Source organism: Pteropus medius, unplaced genomic scaffold (genome assembly GCF_902729225.1).
Source record: "Pteropus medius unplaced genomic scaffold, Ma_sr-lr_union100, whole genome shotgun sequence".
Taxonomy (NCBI): Eukaryota; Metazoa; Chordata; class Mammalia; order Chiroptera; family Pteropodidae; genus Pteropus; species Pteropus medius.
This window is the reverse complement of record NW_024343578.1, coordinates 2,656,061-2,680,164: the sequence shown is the minus strand read 5'-3', so window position 1 is coordinate 2,680,164 and position 24,104 is coordinate 2,656,061. Positions and strand designations below refer to the sequence as shown.

At 46.6% G+C, this 24,104-nt stretch overlaps 1 protein-coding gene across 6 annotated transcripts in view; it reads left to right on the top strand.

The window, feature by feature from the left end:
- Positions 1-24,104, top strand: part of CACNA1D (calcium voltage-gated channel subunit alpha1 D) — a 299,481-nt gene that overhangs the window by 239,822 nt on the left and 35,555 nt on the right. For 5 of the 6 annotated variants that reach the window (XM_039867427.1, XM_039867426.1, XM_039867429.1 and 2 more), the window contains 7 exons: positions 1,541-1,699; positions 3,108-3,218; positions 11,317-11,400; positions 19,387-19,515; positions 20,916-20,981; positions 22,660-22,751; positions 23,681-23,840. In XM_039867427.1, coding sequence (XP_039723361.1) covers positions 1,541-1,699; positions 3,108-3,218; positions 11,317-11,400; positions 19,387-19,515; positions 20,916-20,981; positions 22,660-22,751; positions 23,681-23,840 — 801 coding nt within the window. Of the gene's footprint in view, positions 1-1,540; positions 1,700-3,107; positions 3,219-11,316; positions 11,401-18,930; positions 18,976-19,386; positions 19,516-20,915; positions 20,982-22,659; positions 22,752-23,680; positions 23,841-24,104 lie in introns of all 6 variants that reach the window. The other variant, XM_039867431.1, reaches the window with a different exon arrangement.

Below are 24,104 nucleotides of genomic sequence, written 5' to 3'. Positions count from 1 at the left end.
CACTCCTGTTTTTGGTAACAACCAAAACATCTCCAGACATTGCCAGATGTCCTCTGGTCGAGAACCGTTGACTTAGGAGGAAGTGTGCTGTCACACTACAGGGAAAGTCACTAAATGTAAACTTGGGGCTGTGATTGCACTGGCATCATTCTCTACATAGCACCTTGTTTTAACAAATCTGATAGGAGCAGGGGCTTTGGCCCTGATTGTGTGATAATGCAAGGGAGCCAAGAGACCTGCGTTCTGGTCCTGTTCTACATGCTCTGTGGCTGTAAGTGCATCCCCACTCCTCTCTGGGCTTGCTTCCTTATCTCTAAGTTGAGGGCATTAAGGAGTTGCTTTTAGAAATCTCTTTCAGCCCTAAAAGATTGTGAGATTGAGATTCTGCTCTGGCAGTTTCCTCCAGGTCCTCTATCGGTAGCATCTGTGTTTGATGATGATGGAATGAGCAAGAATCATCTGCCAGCCCGAGTTTCCTGGGGGAAGTGGCTGTGGTGAGGTGGTCTGTCTTCTGCTGTAGCCATACTCTTCGGGGGAAGCATGAGGACAGTACTGGTTTTGTTTGGAGGAAAATGTTGCTTTTACTTGTCAGGGTGTCCCTGCAGATTCCATCAGTGATGGTCAGTGGGAGGCCTGGCCCAAGCTCTTCACCCCCACCGGGGAAAGAGAGTGTCAGGGCAAGGCCCAGGCCAGCCAGGCAGCATGAGAGCTGAACTCGAGTCACTACTTGAGGTCCAGAACAGGCTCGAATCAGGAGTCCCTGGAGTCAGCGTGTGAGGTAACAGCAGGACCAGGTCCTAGACAGAGGGAGCCCAGAATCCAAGCAGAGGAATGGGCATAGGTCTATGCTTAGGAGTAAGCAGGGCCTGACGCTGAGCTCTCAGAATGAGAGGGAAGAACAGTGCTCTGGCTACCATTACTGACCCAGAGGCCTAAGAACGCAATAAGCTCCTGAACCTCAGAACCTCACAGGTGGACACATAGTTAGCTCACCATTAAAAACTTACAGTTAGCACACACTGGCTCCTGAGAGGTATCTCATGTGGGTCCGTCCTGAAGCAGCCAGGGGGTTCCAGTCTTCGGCAGTGAACCCGGCCTCTGTGGTTCTTGAGGATTTCTGTGTCTCTTGTGATGTGGTTTCCTCTCCTGGAGGACAGCATGAGCAGGAAAACTACAAATGTAATCCACCAGCACAGAGGAAAGGCAGGAATAAGGCTGTGTGTCTCTGCTTGTGCACTGTAGGACCCCTCAGGTGGGCAGTTCTCAGCTCTGGACCCAGTTATGTGTAAGGAGTAAAATGGAAGCAGACTGTGGGATCTGCTTACCCGCCAGGTTGCTGTGAGGATCAGAAGACGTGATGGAGCCGGGGGCCCTTTGTCAGAGTGCTGCAGAGTGGTGTCCGTGGGGTGACCCAGTAGTTTTCCCCCTCGTCTTGGGTCCTTCCCAGCAGGTGCCGCATTGGCTCTTGCAGAGCAGGTGAGAACTGCGTCCCTCTCTAGACGTACTCAGGACCCCTCGTTCCTCTTTTCTACCGTTGCAGCGTCAGTGTGTCGAATACGCCTTGAAAGCACGTCCCTTGCGGAGATACATCCCCAAAAACCCTTACCAGTACAAGTTCTGGTACGTGGTGAACTCCTCGCCTTTCGAATACATGATGTTTGTCCTCATCATGCTCAACACACTCTGCTTGGCCATGCAGGTAAAGATGGAGACACATGGAAACGGGGGTCATGTCTGGGTCTTCTGCACAGCCACATGCCCCAAATTCTGAGGGCAGAAGGCCACACCTCACAAGAGGCCGGGTTTGATTTTCTGATGAGTCTGGGCTGTAGTTTGGCTGAGTCCTGTTCTCACGATGGGAGTTTAAGATCACTCTTTTGTTGAGAGGCTGTCTTTACATTGTGATTATAGGTGACATTTCCATGGAGCCTGAGCACGGCATTCGATTCTATAAACCTTTACTATGGGCCTCCCGTGGCCAGGGGGTGGTTGCGGACCAGTGCTCTGTCTATGCAGAGTTGGATGGACAGGGGTTTTGATCCTGATTCTACTCCTTACCAATTGGGTGACCTTGAGAAAGTTATTTAAATCCCCTGAGCTTGCTTTCTCTGTTGGTAAAATGGAAATAAAGTTTATGCTGGATAATTCATGCCAGGCACTTTCTTCTGTGCCTGGCACAGAGTAAACATCTAATGTCGAAAAACAACGTGTAAGTCACATTTCTGCCCGCGAGGAGCTGTCAGTATGGCAGTGGGGAATCTTCCAGTCCAGGGAGTGTCAAGTTTGACCTGCATTGCAGCTGTTCCTTGTCTATCTTTCAGGCAAGGAGTGAAGCTCCCTTCAGTCGGCCAAGTTGGATTACAGTGTAGTAACAGTGTTAATGGCATTAGCACTGTTATTTTTAATGTAAAGTGTAATATATAATATAATTAACACTGTAATTAACAGTATTGACAGTGAGCCTTTCCAGCAGTTATGTTGTCTAGCTGCACTAGGACAAGAAGCAAAGACAGAGGTCTAGATTCAGTTTTCACATCGACTTTAAGAACTGGAGCAAATCAGATCAACTCCTAGTGCTGTCTGAAAAAAATGTGTCTAAAGACAGCCAAGGGTAAATTTTCTGTTACTGTCCTTAAATTTAAGAATTCTTTATCTATGAGAAGTACCATACGCTGATGTAGGGGAAAGTGTGAAGTCAAGATAGCACTGCCTTTTATTGAAAATAGAACTAAACGGCATAAAATTTATCCCTAACCAAATCGTACCCTTACTCATAGACATTTGGGTGAGTTCCACATTGTGCCTGGATCAAGGCCCTGAGTGTAAAAACCCTGACAGAAGAAGGGGTGGGTTCCTTTTATCCTGGACACAGGAAATTGATGCCTTTCCCCACTCATCCTCATCTTGTCACGACCCCGCTTCACTTGGCAGGACAGCCCTGCGACCTCGCAGTGCCAGCAGAATCATTAGGAGAGGGTGCTGGAATGTGGAGGTGGCCTCTGTGCCAAAGTAGAGGTCGGACACCTGCAGAGAGTAGAGGGCTGGGGGCCTCATTTTGCTGGTCTGGAGTGGGCCTCTGAGAACTGTGCCTCTGTCTTCATCCACAGCACTATGAGCAGTCCAAGATGTTTAATGATGCCATGGACATCCTGAACATGGTCTTCACTGGGGTGTTCACGGTTGAGATGGTTTTGAAAGTCATTGCATTTAAACCTAAGGTGAGTTGCTGGACCTACTTTTCAAAGGCTGTTGCTGAATTACTCCAGAGAAGCACCTGCTTCCTGTTAGTCTTGTGTTAGTGAATTATGCTGAATTGTTTTAGCTACTAACTAGGTTATCACCTGAGAACATTAACATCTGATTAGGTCATCAGTATACATACGGGGAAATAAACCTGCAAAAATAAAACCTCATAAAAACAATTCTTAGAAAAAGAAGAAGGGAGGAGAGAATTAGGAATTTATAGAATGGAAATTGTTTTTGAAACCTGATTTTCTGTTTCTAGCATAGCATGTGTTATGCTGTCTCGGGGAAACTTGCTTCATTATTTGAGCATTAGAGAAATTGTTTTAACATAACCCATCGGAAAAAATTTGGCCCTGATTTTACTTTTAGATTTCCAGGATAAAGACTTTTGTCTACAGCATTTTTTTCCCCTTTTATGGACAGTTCTACCAGCTACGGACCTCTCGTAGTCATACCACTTTTTAAATTTAATTTAGAAAAATTTCACTTTTAAGACAAAGCAAGACAGGAAATGAGTTCAGCGCTGTTGGACCGCTCAGCATGTTCTGTCTCCTGCGGGAGGGAGTGAATCTATTTCCACAAGTATAAATGTCTGTGGTATAAGAGGCAGATAGTAAGGTGTCGAAGGGCACGCATGGTTCTGGATTCAGATTCCCTACTCTTCACTAGCTAATCAAGCAAGTTCCTTAACTGTTCTATGTCTCAAATTCCTCGCCCATAAAATGAGGACACTAATAGTTCTATTTCATAGGGTGCTTGTGAGGAGTAAGAATCACTATATGTACCATGCTTAGACAAGTGCCTGGCAAGTAGTATCATGCTATTGATGTGTCAGTGCTGTTACTATGACATGACGATGACCACCACTACCACCACCACCATCATCATCTTCAACTAATGATGTTCCCTCATCCTAAAACCTGAGGAACAAATTCTGGCTTAACTGTGGGACATTTGATCCACAGTTTCTTTTCTAGCAAAGCCCCAAACTATCACAATTAGAGAATGACAGAGTTCAGTGACCCAGTTATTTGTTCGTCTGTGTATAATGTATCTGACAACACTAATTTAAGACTTGGATTATGAAATGATGATTTCACATACTCCATGGAATTCTAATTCAAAACTGTTCCTTTCTTTAATTTGAATTAATTTCTATGCAATCTTTATCAGCTCTTTGTGGACCCAAAAGAAAGGACACTTGTAAGTGACCAATTGGGGTGATTGCAGTGGGGGTCAAATTTGGCACTTTATGCATGGCCAGATGTTATTTACTGTGACTTGTCCATATCTACATATATAAACATTTCCAACTTTTCCAAATTCATCTTAATTTCCTTCGGCGATTTTGATTTGCTTTCCTCTCACCTTTACTTCTTTGAATAATATTTGTCTGTGCTGATAGAAAGGTTTGCAAAGTAAGGACATCAAAAGTACTTGAGAAATGCAATGTGGAACATATGTATGGAACATTTCCTAGATCCCTTTTGCCATGTCTTTTTTTTTTTTTTTTTGACTTGTGATTAAGCCTGAAGTTTTTCAAAGCTTATTCTAGGCAGAAGAAGGCCCACTTGCCCATGATGTGTGTGTGTGTGTGTGTGTGTGTGTGTGTGTGTGTGTGTGTGTGTGTGTGTGTGTGTGACAGAGAGGTGTGAGTGTACCCTCTAGCGGGCCATTGCGTCGATGGCCTGTCGTGCACAGCTCTGCCCAGCAAACCATTGTTACCAAACTTGGGAGGACAGTTCAGTAGTGTGTGAACAGGTTGGAGATACCAAAGGAAAGTGAGTAGCTAATTTATAATCAGTACTAAAGGATCAGAGTTTTGAAATGAGTGATTTCCACTAGAAATTGTGCTACTTTGTAGTTTTGCTTAGCAAGATACTGCCATAGCATAAGACAACCTCAGATTACAATGGAGAGAAATTTTATAAAAGCATCTCTGTGCTTGAGGAGCATTGTTTCTGCATTCACCGGAGGCAGGGGAGAGAGATTTTATGCTTTTACATGCCTGAAGAAGTGAGAGTCAGTTCACCAAGAAGCAAAGCTCTTCTTAGAATACTCCCTAACTTTCCTTGTCTTCTCTTCATTGTTAACAGCCAGTCCCAGGCGAGTGGGCTTCCCCACAAGTTGGTGGAGGCCACCCAGTCAGAGGGGCAGTCGGGCTGAGGAACCATGTTGTAAAGCTGCAGAGGGAACAGTCTTTGAGGAGATGGCCACAAGGGACAGAGGTTGGGAAACCTGGCCCATCAGTGTCATCTCAGAAAAGTCTGTCTCCTGTGAGGAGCTTTGTAACATGGTCTCTTGGGGTGGCTGTCTCTCCTGTGAGGGGGCACACCTTCTAGGAGAATGTGTCAGTATCTCTGTTGGGAGAGATGGGGGCAGCTGTTTTATAATATAAATACAGAAAGTGAAGTTGGACAAAATTCTTCCCGGTAGGTGAGAAGGAATTGGAGGAGGAAGGGTTAAAGCCAGCTGAGAAACCTGACCCTGGGGAATTCTTTTATATTCAAGAGCCTGACTGAGAAATGGGGCCTCCTGAGAGGGAACACATCTAGAGAGACATGGTCTCAGGACCTGCAGGGTCAGACCACCCATCCCCATAAGTGAGAAGGGCTGAGGTGGGCAGACAGAAGTAGGAAACCCAGAGGTGGGAGTTTCTGCGTAGGAAGAGTTGTTTTGAGCATGGATTAGGTGAGAATGGAAGGTGGTGAGAGGCCAAAGAGCTGAAGAATTAGGGCAAAGCAAGCGGGCTGCTTAGTATGTTGTATCAGTTCCCAACGGAAGACCCACCTGACTCCTACAGGTATAATTTGAGTTTCCATTATCATGCTCCTGGATGTCACCCATTTGGTGTTTGGTCCAGCATGTGCTTGAGCCAGGTTATCTGCCTTAGTTGTGGGCTTATCCCCAGAGAACCATACTTTGTTCCCAAGTCTTAGGTCATCAAGTATTTTGATCTTGGTTCTGCCTCACAAATGGCTTAATTTACAGGCCTTGCTACCTGGGCTTGGATAAACTAAAGAGTAGTTAGGTTTGAGGAAAGAAGGAAAAGTTTTAATGCTGTCCACATGCTTCTGTGCAGAGCTTATGCACAGTGGACACTGGATTATTTGGTTACATCAGGCTCCCAGGCCAGCATTGCCTGCCCCAGGGTCCCTGGTGGGAGTAAGGCTTATTAATAAAACCTTAGCGATCTTCCTAGAGGACATTCTCTACCTCCTAGAAAGAAAATTCAATACTCTCTTTTCAGTTCAGATATAATGTAGGTGATTTATCTTAATGACAAATAACACTTGAGAGCAATTATTCCTTTCTTTAACTAGAACTTTACGTCAGACTTCTTCATGGGCTCAGCCAGTCACTTCAATGTTGGAGTTCCCCAGAACATTCTCCTGGTCCACTTCTCACCCGGTAAATGGGTACATCATGCCCAGGGCCTCAGTGGCCACCTGCATCTCATCCAAATCTCTATTGCCCTCCTCCTTTCTGAGTTATCCTGACTGCTAAATCATCTCCCTGCCTCTGGTCTCAGCCCCCCTCCAGTCCTGGTCATGGTCAGCAGCAAAAGAAGGTCCACATACTCCCTTTGTAAACCTGAAGCTGACTCTGGCGCTCTTTCAATGAAATTCTGGTACTGGCCACCTATTGCACGAGAAACAAATATAATTCTCTTAGTCTAATTTCAGAGTCTTCCACCAAACCTTGACCCATTTATGTTGCCAGCCATTGTCTCCCTATTATTCCTTCTCCCCACTGCATCCTCAACTGTTAACATGCTAGGCCTTTCCATGACACATGCTTCTGTCTGGAAGCCTTTCTTTCACCTTGTTATCCTTTAAGGCCTGTTCAAAATGTTGGCTCCTCTGTAACACTGTCCCTCCCAACCCAGCCAGAGTCAGCTCTTCTTGCGCATGTGTATCTATTAGATGCTTATAGTGCAGTAGCTTCATCATCACTACTCCACATCTCTGTCCACTAGCTGATAAGTAGATGCTCATGGTCTCAGGCTAGATCTTCTTTGTCTCACATGATGCTTGCTACATGTTGGTTACTCAGTAAAGATTGGGGGAATGAACAAGAGAATAAACGGATGAGTCTATAAGTGCAGCCTCTTGGTGTAAGACAGTACCTGCTTTTTTTTATCACAGGATATTTGGGTAAAGTAGAGTGGCCAAAAATGGATGTTTTCCTTTAAGCGCCCACTTGATCTTTATAAAGGCTTATGTTAATTAGAAAGCAATCAGTTTCTACCAAAAGTTGGCACTGTGGGTCATCCCTTGAGTCAAATGCTCCCCAAACAAGCCCTGGTAAGTGATCTGGCTGTCATGGTCAGCAGCAAAAGAAGGTCATTTGTATAGGCTTCTTCAGATCTTCAGGTGAGAGGGCCTCCAGGCAGCAAAGAGAACTTGGACTTGGACTGCTTTGCTTGTTTCCCATTTGTAGCCATTCCACAAACATTGCGCCCCGCCCTGTACATGTGCCACGCCTATGGTATATCCTGCCTGGAGATCCAGGCTCTGCTGCCAAGAACTCACAGTTGAGTGGGAGATGCACAACAACAGACAATCAGAAGATAGTGCTTAGAAATAATGGAGCTTCCTGGCTCCAAGGCCCACATTAGTCTGGTTTATGATTTGAAATTTCTGGAGTCAGAATTGTTTCCAGGTAATAGATGTTATTGCATATGGCTGACTTGCTTGGTCGTTTTAAGCAGATGGGGCTGGGCAAAAGATAATATAAGGACAGATTCTGGCTGTGCTGGTAGGGACTGCTGGTTCCACTTGAGGGGCCCTGGCCTCAGATTTCAGCTGTAGGAGAATATGTCACTAATGGCTAAGAGGAGAGAGATGGAGATGAGCCTTCTGTCGGTGGCCCATGTCTAATCTTCTGATTATTAGACTTTGGTAGAGAAGAGGTAGGGGGCTGAGGCATGCTCACTTGATAGTGATTTTATTACAAAGGGGGCTACTAAACAGGAAAGCAAGATGTGGGAAGAAGGGCGGGCTGGCATTTTCTGCCTTCCCTAGACCTAGCAGAGTGGCCTGGTCAGAGCCTGTGATTCCAACAACCTGCACCAACTCAAGCCTCCTGTCACTTAGGGGTGTCAAGCTTCAGTGCAGAACTCTCTAGGGTTCTGTGAGTGTGAGCGATCATCTGAAGAGAGAGTTGACGAGATTGCTAAAAAAGTTTTAGGACCCCAAATGTCAAACCCTTATCTTGGTGATTTAAAGCAATTTTATACAGCATCAGGGGCCAGAATGGCCCAGTTGGACAACAGTTTATTGGCTGATGGGAATGATCCAAAGGTGTGAATACTAATAATTCTGGAGAGGAGCTGTTCCAGAGTAAAGTCCAAAGTGGGTGGGAGGGGCTGGCCTCAGGTACATGATATACTGTAATGGGAAGAGCAGAGCACATGGTGCAGTGTGGCCAGAGCTGTTTGTGTGCTAGGATTGAGAGATGAGGAACACTTGGTCTTCTGCTCTGTGTGTTTGCCAGAGGCCCAGCTGTTGCTAATGACCAAAGATTTTATTAAGACATCAATTCCTCTCTAGAGGAGAGGTTAAGGATCACCATTTCTCTTAACTTTTGAGTTGCTGTTAAACCCATGAAGGAAAGGGTAGGTTCTGCCCCTCACAGCACAGTCCGTGCAAGGCTGCTAGTAAGCCAACTCTTTGTTGCCCATTCACAACAGAGTAAATCATTTCAAAGAGAACTATGTTCTTACCATCTGGGGACATTCACGGCAACACTCAGTGTACCTTTTGATCCAGCCGATGTTATTTGGTTAGAAGACACTGTTCGATCCAGCTGACTTTCTGGTTAGGGACTTCCTCCAGGAAGGAAGTAGCGTGTCCCTTCATGTCCTGGAGCAAGCTCTTTATCTCATCTCGGACCAGCATGACTCTCATGTTAGTAGCACTCGTCTAGTCCTCACAGTGGCCTACCCAAGAATCACACATTGTGAGAAGAAAAGCTTGGTGTGGGTTACAGTATTTTTTTAAGCAGACCTTCCTATTAGACCTGGATACACAGGTCATCAGAGTTGGTGCGGGTGGACTCCTTTTGTTTACTCGTTAGAGGACTGAGATAGGGGTCTGGGAGGGTGGCAGTCAGTGAGGGTAATGTGTGATTGAGGCACTGTGATTGTAGGAGGGGAGGAAAGACATAAAGCCTGGGTCAGAAGTCATGGCAGCTGGGTGGGAAAATCTTACGTTATTTAAGGTGAAATTCTGTAGAAACCCAAATCGTCAGTATCATAGTTCCCCGCCATACGTGCACCTGGAGTAAGTCACAGTAACTAGAATAAACATCCCTACACTATTAGGAGAGCCACATGTTCACGTTTTCTATCATGTCATAAAAGACAGGGGCTCTGCAGTGGCCTCCTCTGGGCCTGCATTTGATCACCAGTTCATGAGATCTGACACTTCAAAGTACCTTCTGTTCTAGTTTTCTTGATTCAGCACTAAGCGTACCCAGTTATAAGCACATTGGGCCCCCTTTTTTATATTATTTATATCTGAATTTTTATTTCCAAAACATGTTCTGGCTTTCTGAAAAGACACAATAGATATACAGACAGTCACTGGCCTTGCCGCCAGACACCTCTGTGTACTGCCCCGCCCACTACCCACTCTGATCTTAGGCTTCCTGGGGACGTCAGGAAACAACAAGCACTAATTTAGCACCTGTTGTACTGAACCCAGAAGAGGAAGTAAAATGTATGGCACATACGTATGGATGTGTAAGTCACACTCATAGGGCCGTTGTGCCTTCAGAATTGCCATGAGATATGAGGACCTAAAAAAACAAGAACTAGGTTGAGTAACCAGTTGGGTGCACACTGGTGGAAAAGACATTGCAATGTGCCAAGCGCTAACTGAGTTCAAGGCTCTGGCCTAGATATTGGGGTTAATGGAGGAGGATACAGAATGGTCAGCACAGTCCTCTTCCTCAGAGGCTTTCAGTGTGGTGGACTTGCAAAGACCTCAAATTCAGTATCAAGACATGAGAGAGAGGCAGAGTCAACATGATGAGGGGCGGAAGTCAGGTGGATCCGAAACAGTCCCCTCAGGAAGATAGCATTTGATCTCACCTTGAAGGAGGAAGTGCATGTGGAGAGAGAGAGTTGGGGTGGGGAGGCTAGAAAGGCAGAGGCTTCAGGAGGTGGGGAAGAACCTGATGGAGGTCTTGAGGGATGGAGAGGAGCCTTCTTAGCCTGGAGGGCAAAGAGGGAGGGAGAGGGAACAAGAGCTAGGGTGCAAGGAGAAGCCTGTTGGCGACTTGGGGCTTCCTGCCAGGACACTGGGAGCCCTTGAGCATCCTCGTCGTCTTTCAGTGCTCTTTTCCTCTGTAAGACCTCTGTGGCTTCTCCACCTGAGCCCCCATCCCCGCAACCCAGAGCGAGCGTCTCTGCCTCAACTCTGTGCCTTGGATCTATGAGGGTTGCTGTGTCTGTCTCCCTGTCGGCCATTGCCGTGCCTGTTAGACTGAGAGCTCTGTGAGGACAGGGACTTGTCTTGGGCCCACCATTTCTAATTCTTGTTGGACTGACAAGGAGGGAGAAGGTTACTAGTTTGTTTTAAGGGCAAAAAAAATGAGAACATGTGAAATACCTGGTCATAGTGCTCTTTAGGTGGAGAAGAAAAGAAAGTGGGGTGACTGGGGCCCTGTGGAAGGAGTAGGAGAGCTTTACTCTTCCATCGGCATGTGAGGGTTTGGGCTTGTCACCACGGGTGTCAGGGCAGGGTTGCCAGATAACTCCCTCTATCCTGCAGATATTCTGGTCAGTTTGGTGCTGCTCAAGGCCATGGGTCTGCGTGGTGTGTGTGCAAGCACGTGTGTGCACGTATGTGTGCGTGGGCAACCTTCCTCACACATGCAGGTGCACACCATCCTCTGCGTCCCTTTTTACCAGTGGACAGTGTTGATGCCTCCCTTCGGCTCTCCCACCCCACCTGGTTTCCATGGGTGCTAAGGGGCCTCCAATGTGTCCCCGTATGTGATCTGTATGGCGTTTCGTTCATACATGCTCATAAATGTCTGCCCCCTGCCTGCTCTGTCCAGGGGTATTTTAGTGACGCCTGGAATACGTTTGACTCCCTCATCGTAATCGGCAGCATTATAGACGTGGCCCTCAGCGAAGCCGACGTGAGTATGCGCCTGCCTGCGGCCGCCCGCCTCTTGTCCTCTGTCTGTGCACATTCTGCTCCCTGCCCCACACTGGCATCACCTGGACAAGTCACAGGTCCCAATTTCACTTGATCTGAAACCAGGAATTTCCTAACGAGAGTTGCGGAAAAAAGGCCTTTCAGGGTAGAGCCTCATCCTGGGCCTTTTTGGACACAAATCACCTTTTGGAGGACTGACCACTTGGCAGCATTACCCAAGTCACTGATAGGCAGGGTGAGATAGGCGTCTCTAATTGTTCTTATTTTCTGTGTCTGCAGTGATACCCAAAGTGACGTAATTATAACATGTTTGTTTTAGGGCAATTTTTCAAGTAGCTGGGTGGCATAATGCTAGAATGTCCCCCTTTTATAACGCTGTCCTTTTCTTCTTTTTTCCTGTGTGCTTCCTCTCCTCTGTGGCTTCTGAATGCTTGCCCTAACAGCACTATTTCACTGATGCATGGAACACTTTTGATGCCTTAATTGTTGTTGGTAGCGTCGTTGATATTGCTATAACTGAAGTGAATGTAAGTAGCAAACTTTGTGTCCTACAATGTGATTTTTTGTGTGTGTGTTAAGTGTAACAGAGAGAAGACTAAAAACCCTGCCCAGGGATCTCTATATGCTTTAGAAATTCAGGCACACATTTCTCTTGAAAGAAGAAATTTTCAAAAGAAAACCATTTTAAGAACGTTTTATGGCCTCCCTACCCTCACCCCATTTTCTTCCCCTGAAAGAGAATGGGGAAATAAATGTAGAATTTCTGTTTTGAGACTAAAACATTATTTTAAAAGAAGATCTTGTTAAAATGTTAAGGGCTAGGACTTATTTATGTGAGTATGTGAACATTATCACTCAGTAGCTGTGTGACCTTAGCGTGTCATCTGACTACTTTGTGTCTCAGTTTTTCCAGCTACAGAATGGAATTCATAACATGTGCCCTGGTACCCACAATGGTTCCGTGAGGGCACGGGAGGCAAACCCCACAGTTGTGCCCTGAGCACATGTACACTGCTGCTGGTGTCCTCACTTGTACCTTGTGTCTCCTGACTCCGACTGGTGACCCTGGGGAATGTTCTCCATCCTAGCTCCCCAAATGGTGATACAGATCAAAGGCCGCCCACGGCCCGGGGAAGGGGGCGGGGTCAGTACTCCTTTGCTGCACTCAGTTGAATCTTTTGATGAAGGAACAGTAGCAGCATAGTAGATGGAGCGACCCTGCCCCTCTTCAAGAAGCATCCTGAGAACCGACCTTCAGAATTAAAAGTCTTGAGAAGGGGGAGCACCATCTCCTGGCAGCTCTACTCGGGTCTGACCCACGCCTACACCAGATGGGCCAGGGGCAAGCAGACATAGCCCTGCCCACCTGGCCTGTCCCAGTTCGTCAGCGAGTCTTAGTCGGTGTCCAGTGTGTGTGCCCAGGTTGTGTAGAGCCCTTCTCAGGGACAGTGGGGCATGAGATGGGACTATTGTGCAGTGTTGGCTTCCTGTTCTATGTTGCCAGCCCAGCCCCTTCCCCCATGCTTGGCTGGGAAGGGGCCCCCGTGCTCTGCCTGGCCGACATCTACAGGACTGTATGGTCCATCCTGGTACCCAGATAGCCTGTGTCAAATACTGACAGTAAAATCCCTCTGTGGCCATGGTTTTGGGGCCAGGCTGATTCTGAAATATAGAATAGTGGGATGGCCACCAGCCTGGCAAGCCTGAGGCCTGGCAGTTCTAGTCCTAGTTCAAAATGACTTGTTGGATCTAGGTCTCACTTCCCTCATGGATCAACTGGGGTGAATCATGTCTGCTGTCCTGCTTCATAAGTATATTGTAGTGACAAAATGATATGAATACTTGTGAAAATTCTTGCTAAAAAAACCAAAGTGTTAGGGAGATACAAAGGTATTATAAGTGTAGATTTTCACGTAATAATAGCTGATACGGACTGCGAGACATTAGCATGTCCATGAAGGCCTAATTTTCCCAAAATTCGTGTCGTGACAAGGTACTATAATCCTATTTTACTAGACTTAGGAACATATGTTCCCTAAGCTCCATAAGCCAAGATTTATGAAAATTTCACTTTGTGTGATATATTTCATACATCAGCTATAAAATTGCCATTTATAATATGTGAATTATTCTTGGTTCTGAAATGATCTGATGCTAATGGAGGTACAGCAGGAACCTAACTGGAATTTCTCCACAGTTTATGACCAGACATCTGCCTGCTTGCTTTTAATCATCTTACAATGCAAAGCACTTATAACCTACTTCAAAATATACTTAAATGAAAATTTGGAACAGACCCTTATGTAAGTCAGAGATGGTCTATAATGGAAATGAAAATATAAACTATAATTTCAGCAGGTCTCCCTAGAGCAGTGCTTAAAGTGTTGTGCAGGTGTTGGGTGTAAATGCTTAGTTTCTGGATACCAGGATGTGGCCAAGTTTTGTTCACTAAGTGAACAAGCCAGCGCTCTAATGCCAATCCTGCTGGCTGGGGATGTGTGGCACTGGTGCACTCAGCAACAGCATGTGCCCAGCTTCTCAGCTGCCTCGCCCTGTGCTGGGGGCAGGAGCCCACTCTGCCTGTCCCCTCTGACCCCGCCTTGCTCATCGGTGTCTCAGTGTTGTCCTCCTTTACCTCTCATTAGTCAGGAAAGCCGCAGGTCTGCAGAAGCTCATACTAAGTTTTCTAGTTAGCATTTGACACTGGGGCGTCTGTACAAAGCAGACGGTCATTGGGCCCATTCCTGGCAGTCAGTCAGACCAGCAGAATCACCCTGGTAATCAGTCCCATACTCTTCTTTCACTCAGTGACCTTTCCCCTGGCCAGCTGTAGCTCGAGGCCAAACCTTCCTCAGCTGGCAGCAATGCAGAGTCCCAATCTGGGAGACCTCAGCATTTCAGTGCTGGGCCCCAGTGCAGAGCAGATGCTCAAGGCAACCTTCCAGTCATTCAACACATGTTTATTAGACATCTCCAATTCTCAGGCCATGGTCCAAGCTTGGGGGAGGCAGAGAGATAAAAGAGACTGGGTGACCTTAACCTCTCATGGTATAAAATTTGAGTGGAGCTGTTGACTATTCCACCCCCTCACCCACACATGCGAGTGCCCTACAGGAGCAGCACACATTGTGTCCCTTGGTGGCCTTGTCCCCCAAGCTCCTGGGTCAGCTGAGCATGAACACTCTTGGTCCTTTTTGGCTGTTTTTAGCTGCCATAAGTCCTCATTATTTGCAATATTAACTTGCTGTGCTCTCTCCCCCAACCTCTGTTGATCTTTCTTTTCTGTTGCCTAATTGATTTTCATGTTGGTTTTATTTTTAGAAAATTGTAGCGGCAAGTATATATAAACATATATACGGTGAAGTCATTAAAGCAAAAGCACTTTAAAGACTGTATACTTGTTTTTGGCTTCCCCACCTTTGGTTTTCACTGAGTTTCACAGGACATGCTATTGGTCATGGTCATCTAAACTGTTTCCCGTCCCATATTTTGTTGTCTCCAGCCAGGGTCCTGAGCTGGGGCCACGTTGGTCAGTCATGCTTGGCTCTGTGACCTTGCCAGCATAATCTTCAAAAATGAATAATCTGGCCTGGAAATCGAAAAATCGAGCTTGTGTTTGTATTCTCTGCAAAAACATTTTGGATGGCCCTTTCCGTTGTCCTGCTTGCATGCCCACCCAGCCCTCTCCATCCTGCTGCCCCCTCCCACATCCCCAGCCTGCTCTTATCATGGTTTGATAGCTCTCATGGACTCATCTTCATCACTTTTGGTCATCACATCACCAAGCTGCTAAAATGTCAGACAATGACTGGCAGCCTCACTTTTGTTCCCTCTTTGATGCCTGTTTGTTCCTTGAATGGTTAAATGACCCAACAACTTACTTTTTTCTCACCTGAGGAATGACTGTTGGTGACATTTAGTCTTTTCCCATTATTATTGTTGCTAGGAAGGCAAAATACTTGCTTATAAGCCATGTCTGCCCTGTTATTACTTACTGAAGAGCCTGTCAAAAGTCAGTAGGGAATTCACTCCCAGGGACCCAAGAATTATCCCTGACTTATCAGGTACCAGTTTGGACTAGGTGGTCAACAGCTGCACTCAGCTTCTTCTGACCCCAGTCCATTCTTCTGGTCAGGTTGTTCAGCTCTCCATTCCATACGGTCACCCTTTTCTAGGGACCAGGTTTCTGGGTTCTGCACACAGACTCAGCAAGCCCAAATACAGAAGCCCTCCCTCCCAGAGGTGTTACATGCCAGGTCAGAAGTCATCGGAGGGAGGCTCCCTCCAAAGACTGGGTTCTCCAGGATGCCTCAGGTTAACTGTTTCTGGGATGTTGGTTTGCTTCTGTCTGAACTGAAAAACTGCATCCTCTCAGCTTTTCCATAAGAAGATGAGAATTAATTCAGAAAGTAGAGACCGACCCCTTCAATTGTACTTGGGAAACTCAGGGCTCGTTAGATCCAGTAGTTGCGGGGGGCTGGTACTGAGCCTGCATCTCAAGAGTCTGTTTGAGAGCTCTGCAGAAAGGGGCTGGAGGGAACATCAGGACAGCCCCAGGGACTTAAGGAGCTTTTCAGACCCTGGCATTTAGTTCGGCCTCCTGTGGCTGAGGGCCAAATCCCTGTTGGGTTCCCAGCTAAAGACTGGCATCTCAGTGTTGGAGGGAGCTACTGAGGTCATCTCGTCCAAGCCCTGAGATGACATTGGAATTCCCTCTGTTGAAAGCTGATCCCACAGCTCCTAGCAGCTGCCTTTGGAAAGCTGCTTAAGAGCTGAGTCCTTTCCCAATCTCATGTCCTCTAGGGGTATCCTGTGGTTGATCCCAGGAGTCCAACAGAGCATCAGCTCACTCATGTTCCATTTCTTCCTTTCACTAGCTCCCTTTGTTTCCATGGCCTTCTCCATCCCTTATAAGGAAGATGGGGATAGAGTCTAATCTCTGCATCCAAGTACTGAACCCTCATCAACCCCCAAAGAGCTCACTGCTTCGCTGTAAAAATCTGAGCGGGCTTTTCTAGTGGTCCCACTCTGTATGGACAATCCAGACCCAAAAGGAATTAGCTGGTATGGGTGACCAGCTGAAGACGTGACCCAGCTTTACCCTGAATTATGACTACAGTTCTCAGCTCTAGCAGCATGTTTAAATCATCTAGGAGCTTCTCAAACTCCCAAAGCTCAGACACAGCCCTAATCTATTAAGTAAAAATCTTTGGGGTGGGACCTAGGCACTGGATTTTGTTAAAAATCCTTAAGCAATTCTAGTGTGCCACTGAGAGTAAGAGCATGTCTGCCCTTTCATCAGGCTGGCTGGCATTTGTAGTGTGAGCAAAGCCATCCTCAGGGTCCTTCCATTTTGTAAGATATTTTGGCAACTTGTACTGTCCTCTCATGCTGCCAATGACATCTCCCGCCCAGTGTGGCACGTGGGGAAAGGGGAGGGTGCTGCAGCCTGCACGGGGGGTGCATGCAGCTTGATGTGCTTTCCTTTCCTGCATGTTGTATTGCCTTGTCCTCCACAAGTACTGTCTCCTCCTCTTTGTTTTTTTTTTAAACAAAAGCATATCCATGGTTTCAAGTTCATAGCCCAAGGTTTGTCATACTTCTAAGACATCAGCTGAAAAAGAGATGTGCACTATGAAAGTCAGTTTGGCAGCTAACTTTCCCACATCACAAGGAAGAGGATGATGTAGGGTCTGTCAGTCTTGGAGCAGGATAGGCAGCAGGAAGCAAAAGGGGCTTGGGCAACATCGTGCAGCCAGAAAGATTGTCTTCCCCAACTACAGGTCCCCTCTTCTCATGCAGGTCCAACTTACAGGTTATGGACATTTCAGAAGGTTACTGTAGAGAGCTCTGTCTTGTGCACACTCTGATCCCCTTGAACATAGGCAAACAGAGTGCACGCACACTCACATGCACACTTACACACCCTCACACTGCAGCTGCATGGACTAGACCTAAGCTTCATGCACACAGCCTCTGGGGAGATAGTGTGGGAGACAGAATATCACCATCTGTCTCTTTCAGGAGATGTTATTTATTTTGAGGTGAGATAATAGAAGAGGAAAATAAAAATAGCGACCCGGGACTTGGACAAAGCCATTGCAGAATTCACATTCTGAGCCTCCCAGATGATGCAGGAATCCCTCTTTCACCCTATTGGAACCTGGATTTGCAATCACACTGCTGAATTTCAGTTATGAATTGATGTATCCAAACTCTTTATTTTCTATGAATTTTATAGAATTTTTGCGTTTGGTCTCAGCTGTTGACGAGAGTGAGACTTGAGAACTTGTTTTCCCTCTATCCCTAGGGAGGAGAGCCCATCAGATAAGTGTGTGTGTCCTTGTGCGCACACATCCCTTAGCTGTACAGACACACTGCAGAAAGGCTGTCTAGCAGCCTTGACATGCATGCAGCAGTGCTGGACGCCCAACCAGAAGAGCCTCATTGCTCTATTGGTCACCAGGTAGACCAGCTGCTTCAGTGGAGGTGACCCTACTGAAGGGAAGAAAGAGGCCATTATTTCCTGACTCTTGTTCATCCCTCACTGTCTAAATTAAAGATGCCTCCTGATATATGTTAAAGGTTGCTTACAACTTCTTTGCATTTTCTGAAGCACTTCCTGAACATCTGATAAGTACCAGATACCGTGCTGGGCGCTGAGTGGAGTGAGGCAAGGTCCTTGCCCTCTCGGGGCTCCCAGCCTGAGGCGGTAGGCAGGTGCACATAGGGTGATAAGTGCTGTGCTTCCGCACCCTGGGGCCTGAGTGACAGGAACCCTGCCAGACCTCAGAGGCGGCAGAGCTGCCGAAGCTCAGGGCGAGCTGGTCGTAAGCTGTTTCTCCCCAGCAGTCACACGCAGCGGAGCTTCGTCGTCTTTGACAAGTCTGAGCCTGTCAGTCGGGCAGCGAAGCATGGTGTAAGAAAACGAGCCCCTCTCCAGCTCCCACTAACTTGGTCTATCCAGCTCCCTAGCAGCCACACCAGAGAGGGCACCGTGGCGCACACACCGCCCAGACAAGCAGGCCCAGAAGCAGAGTGTGGTCCAGGAGGGCTGTGGGCCACAGGCAGCTGCTCTTCGTTCTCCCTCTTCGGCAGTGTCACTCTGGTCCTCAGTGGCCTGCTGCAGAGCAGTGAGTTCCTGAGACCCACAGCCCTGACTCAGCGAAGAGAGCCAGTCTCCCCCGGAGACGGGCATCCTACTCTGCATTTCCACCTTTAGGGACAGTTGAGGTCTTGCAGCATTACCTTTATTAGGTGGCTGTCAGCCTTGGAAACCTCATGTCCTGGGATGTAAAGTAGAAAGTAGTGTGTCTGAGCCCGTTGTCCGTGGCTGCCCACCCTCAAGTCCAGTTCCAAGTGTTGCCCCTGGCATTGTCGCAGGGAGGGAGCAGGTGCGTTGTCTTAAGACAGTAACCATACATATTTAAAAAGGGGGAGGGTATGTCCTCCTGAACCACTGCTTCCTTCCCAGTTCATTAATATCTTTTCAATCTTTGATTTCTTAAAGCCAACTGAAAGTGAAAATGTCCCTGTCCCAACTGCTACACCTGGGGTAAGATCAGTGACTCGTCCCCAGGGGCTGGGCCTTTTCCTTGAGTTTATTTGACCATGTTGAGTTTTCCACTAGTTTTTCTGTATTCTCCATGATTGTTCTTCCAGAACAGTGTCTGCAGTGGTTTGCATTCATCATCAGTGTCCAGTACTCTTGACCAGCCCAGCGTTCTCCTCTTAATACACTAGACCACGTGGACATGCATGTGCTGTGTGGACGCAGTTTTCCAAGCCCTGTGTTGTTAGCATGTAACTTTTCCTTTCATATCATGCTTTGTAAGGTGAAAAGGCCCTAGAAACACATCTTCAATTCTTACCTCTGTCACCTTTGTTTGCATCTGTTGCTGTTTTTCTGAAAGTGTTGCATGTTCTACTTTCCATTGGGTTTGACCTCTCCATGATAACCCTTCAGAACTCTGAAGAGAGCAATAGAATCTCCATCACCTTTTTCCGTCTTTTCCGAGTGATGCGATTGGTGAAGCTTCTCAGCAGGGGGGAAGGCATCCGGACACTGCTGTGGACTTTTATTAAGTCCTTTCAGGTAAGAGCCATGCCAAGGGCTTCTCTTTGTTTTCGAAAATCCTATGTAAGTCTGATGATCCCCTGTTGTAGACGATTCAGTCTCCCTTCTGCATGACCACTATGACCGCTTAGGTCACATGACTGCCTAGGGCACGTGACTGCCTAGGTCAATAGAGAATTTGGAATGCTGGAGAGACCTGACTTACATTACTTGGGTAACTAGGATTACTTGCTTAAAGGAAACAAAAGAAAGCAGAGGGACCTGCAGCTGAGAGATCTGCAATATCTCCAAGACTAGTAGAGACGTGGACCCTCCGAGCCCCTTAGTCTGGTCCTCCCCAGGATGCCCAGTGGTAAACGGTGATGTCTGACAGTGCGTTGGGTCCCAGCAGACCCCCAGAAGCCTAACAGCCTCTCTCTTGGATGGCCTCCTCTCATAAGGCTGCAATCGTCCTGTGTCAACCAGTCTAGATATGAATCAGACAACTTTGCCTCGGCCAGCACACCAACATCAGTCCGTGGGTTTTCCAATGCCTGGAAAGATTACAAAGTTGAAGACATTTAGTCACAACCTTGGTCTCATTCGTCATCTGTTATTCTCCAGACTGGTGCAGCCTGGCTCAAATCTATTCCTGGCTCAAGTCTATTCCTCCACCATGCACATGGACATCTTCTATCACTTGAGATGAGGTAGAAAAGCAGTGGAGGAGTATTGGATTAAAGGACCAGGGGTCTGACGTGACACATATACTTGTATTTGATATTTTTAAGGAGAGCCCAGGATAGGCGACCACTCAGCTAGCAACTTTTCTTCCCTGGCCCAACCCCCAACTCTGTGGTTCTTTCAGAAAGTGCGCATTTTAAGAAAGGTGTCTTTCTTTCTACAGCAACAGCCAGAAAATGATTCTTCCTCTCTGACCCAGTAATTCCACTCCTAAGACTTCCCTCTAAAGAGAGACGTCAGCAGATGGGAAGGTCATTTTGCTTAAAGATGTTTCTTTGCAAGGTGATCTACAATAGCCCCTCGCCCCCACCCCAGACATGCCCACAAAAGAAAGTGGAAGCCATCCAAATGTCAGTGTTCTGGAATGGTTCGATCAATTAGACATTTTTACAAAGGAATCCCATGATGAATTTAAACATTATTTTGAGAGCAATGTGTCTGGATTGACACGTTAGGATTAGAATACACTGTTTAATGACTCTGGAAAGCACATCCCGCCTGCAGCCGCATATCACTAGGTGTGCATGTGGCTGGTGTATGCAGGACTGAAGTCATTGTGCTCGGCTGGGGTTTAAAAAGTCCTTTCAGTATAACATGGAAAAGAAAAGCATGTGGCTCCATGGGAGTCTTCAGTCTGCCCGAGCGGTCACAGAGGCAAGAGACCAGTGCTGAGCCAAGTGCTTTTTTTCTTCTAGGCACTCCCATATGTCGCCCTTCTCATAGCCATGTTGTTCTTCATCTACGCGGTTATCGGCATGCAGGTAAGCTCTGGCCCTTTGGGGCCCCTTTTGCTGGGTGGTTCCAAATCTGTGGCAGATGTACCTTAGCCAGGTAGAAAGGAAAGACAAGATCATGATCTGGCAGCCAAACACCTCGGCTGCTGAAGAAAAATGGAGGTGAGAAAGACGTGGCTCCAAAGGAAAGAGCCCGTGCCAGAGAGAGCCAGGCTCAGAAGAATAAGGAGTGGCTGGAATATACCAAGGAAAGATGGGTTTGGTGGTGCTCCTCACCCCTAGTCAGAGTCTTGGGAGAGTCCATTGATTGAGAAAACCCACAGTTAGTTGATTTTAGCAATAGAAACTACCATACGAAAAGAGGCCATAATTGTCCTGTTTTCTGCACTGATGTTGCTAAGAAGATATTTAATTATATAAAAGTCTGCTTATATTCTGAAATTTTGTTTTGTAGTAACCAGGTGAGATTCTCACCCGAAACAAACTATTTCCAGATACTGTGGCTGGGGCTAAACTTGAACCATTATCTTGTCTCAGTAGCTCTCTTTTAAGAAGCATGAAACCAGGCCTTTTTGTGACCCTGGCTGAGAGGCTGCAGGATACTCGCCAGCAACTCCTGGGAGGGGAAGGGGACTGGGACTTCATTAACAGCTGAGCCCTAACGTGAAGTGGCAGTGGGCAGAGCTTCCAGGAGGAGAGGGAGGTGGAGATCAGTCTGTCACACTGAACCTCCCCGAGTGGTCTCTCTGCCACCTTCTCCACAGGTTCAGATGCCCTCTTTCAGATAAGGAAGGGATCTGAGTGTAAAAGAGATGGAGTGATTCCAGAAGTATAGAAGGGGTTGGGCTTATTTTTTTTATTCTGAAGACATAGAAAGATTTGTAAGTTACTAGGAATCTTACCATGATTTATGAATGATGAATAAACATACCCGTGCCCCAGTAATTTCAGCAATATGCGATGCTGTATGTCTCGAAAGATCCTTTATGACGTATAAAACCAGAGCTGTCTCAGAGAAGTGCAAACTGCATTGCACATACCATCAGCTATTCACTCATGAAGCTTAGCCAGGCATCTAGCTCTACTGAAATGTCTATCTCCTTCTATAAGTCCTACAAGTAAAGTATTTCCTAACTTCACCTTGCTCTGGAGGTAAAGCCTCCCCGCTTTCTGTGGCCCACTGGACCCACGCTTGTCTGCAGCCTGATCTTTGTGTACACTCATTCTCTTCATTTCCTGGGGCACCTGTGCTGTCTCACCCCTGCTCCTTTGCAGGCGATGTTTCCTCTGCCTGAAGCATTCTTCACTGTCCCTGTCACTTGACTGGCTTCTACTTATCCTTTAGTTGTGGGCTTTAATCTCACTCCCCTGGAACTTGACCCAAGCCCCCAGCCTCAGATATGTTCTGTTCTCTCCTGCCCGGCTGGTTCATCCTAGCTCTCATCAGGAGGGGCTGCCCCTCTGCTTACTTCACTGTCCGTCCCCCAGGGTAGGAACTCCTTGAAGGGAGAATGTGCCTGACTGGTAGTTGGCACAGTGCCCGGCACATCTTTGTGAATAAATGAAGTGCCAAGCACTGTGGGAAAGCCCTAGTGGATGGGAATGGAACTTTAGTTAGTTCTAAATCCACATATGGAGGATTTGGGGTTTTCTTTTTTTGGATGACAAAATCTATTCTTTTTTTCACAATAATTTCTCCACCTAGATGTTTGGGAAAGTTGCCATGAGAGATAACAACCAGATCAACAGGAACAACAATTTCCAGACCTTTCCCCAGGCGGTGCTGTTGCTCTTCAGGTAACTGAGTCCCACACGGGGTGTGTCTCTCTCTAGCTTTGGGCTCCGGAGTGACAGAGGACACTTGTTATTAAAGCAGCCTGGCCTTTCCCTGTTGATCATGGTAGCTTTTTGTATGTGTTTTATATTCTTAAACGGAGACGCTAGCATCTCAGTCACAGAGGACTTTTGCTGGCTTGTTGAAACTGCTGTGGTTATTGAGATCGTGGCTGGCTTAAGGTTTATCCATTTGGGAGTCAGTGGATCTACTTAGGCCGCCAGGAAAATGGCAGGCTATATGCTTACACGTGGGCGCATGCACTGAAGCAACCAGGAACATGGAATTTTAGCAGGAACATAGAGGCCTTTTGAATAGCTAGTGGGGAACTTCCTAGGATGTGGAACTTAAAATTTTATAGGATTGTTTTTAACCCCAGTTCAATAACTTTGTAAATAAGGTCCCTCAAAGTGAGAGAACTTTCTAGAAATCATACAAGTAATTCGTAACGACTCTAGTGACTGGATAGCAGCAAGTCATTTACAAGTTAGGTAGTTTCTTTGCTTTCAACAAAATCGAATGGGGACCTAATCAAATCATTAGATGTTAGGTCATTGAAAGATTTATAATCGTTAAAAATTTGTAATGTAAGGATTTAAAGAAGAGCAGACATGAAAATATCCATTTTTATAAGAAGAATTGATGTGCTTCTGTCAATCGATTGATATAAATCAAAGAGAATTGTAGAGGGGCCTCCACTTACGGAGATAAAGTGCATTTGAAAATAAGTAGAAATTTTGTGTTTTCACTGGCTTTAATTCAAACTGGCTTTTCACCAAATTACTTAGGTTTTGCTCTAGTTCAAGAGCTTTTTACTTAAAATTTCTTAGAGGCTGAAGCCTCACATCCCCTCTTCCCCTACTAAAGCCCTTTCTTTGTTTAATCTAAAAAGGTGTGCGACAGGTGAGGCCTGGCAAGAGATCATGCTGGCCTGCCTCCCGGGGAAGCTCTGTGACCCCGAGTCGGACTACAGCCCTGGGGAGGAGTACACGTGTGGGAGCAACTTTGCCATTGTGTATTTCATCAGTTTTTACATGCTCTGTGCATTTCTGGTATGTGATCAGAAGCCTCTCCCTCTCAACTGACAGATGTTTGTGTTGCTCTGGGATTCAGATCAATGATTTCTGCCCCATCCCCTCGCTGAGGGCCAGTCTATGTTGAATACTCTAGATTTCACTTGGCAGTTGGATGATTTTGCTGACTCATCAAGTGTTACTAGCGCCTTTGTTGTAAGCAGCGGTTTGATGCTTCCTCACAGGCTTGGGGCAGCCACTACCACAGCTTCTTAGGGCTGCTGGTTCCTTTATAAAAATTTC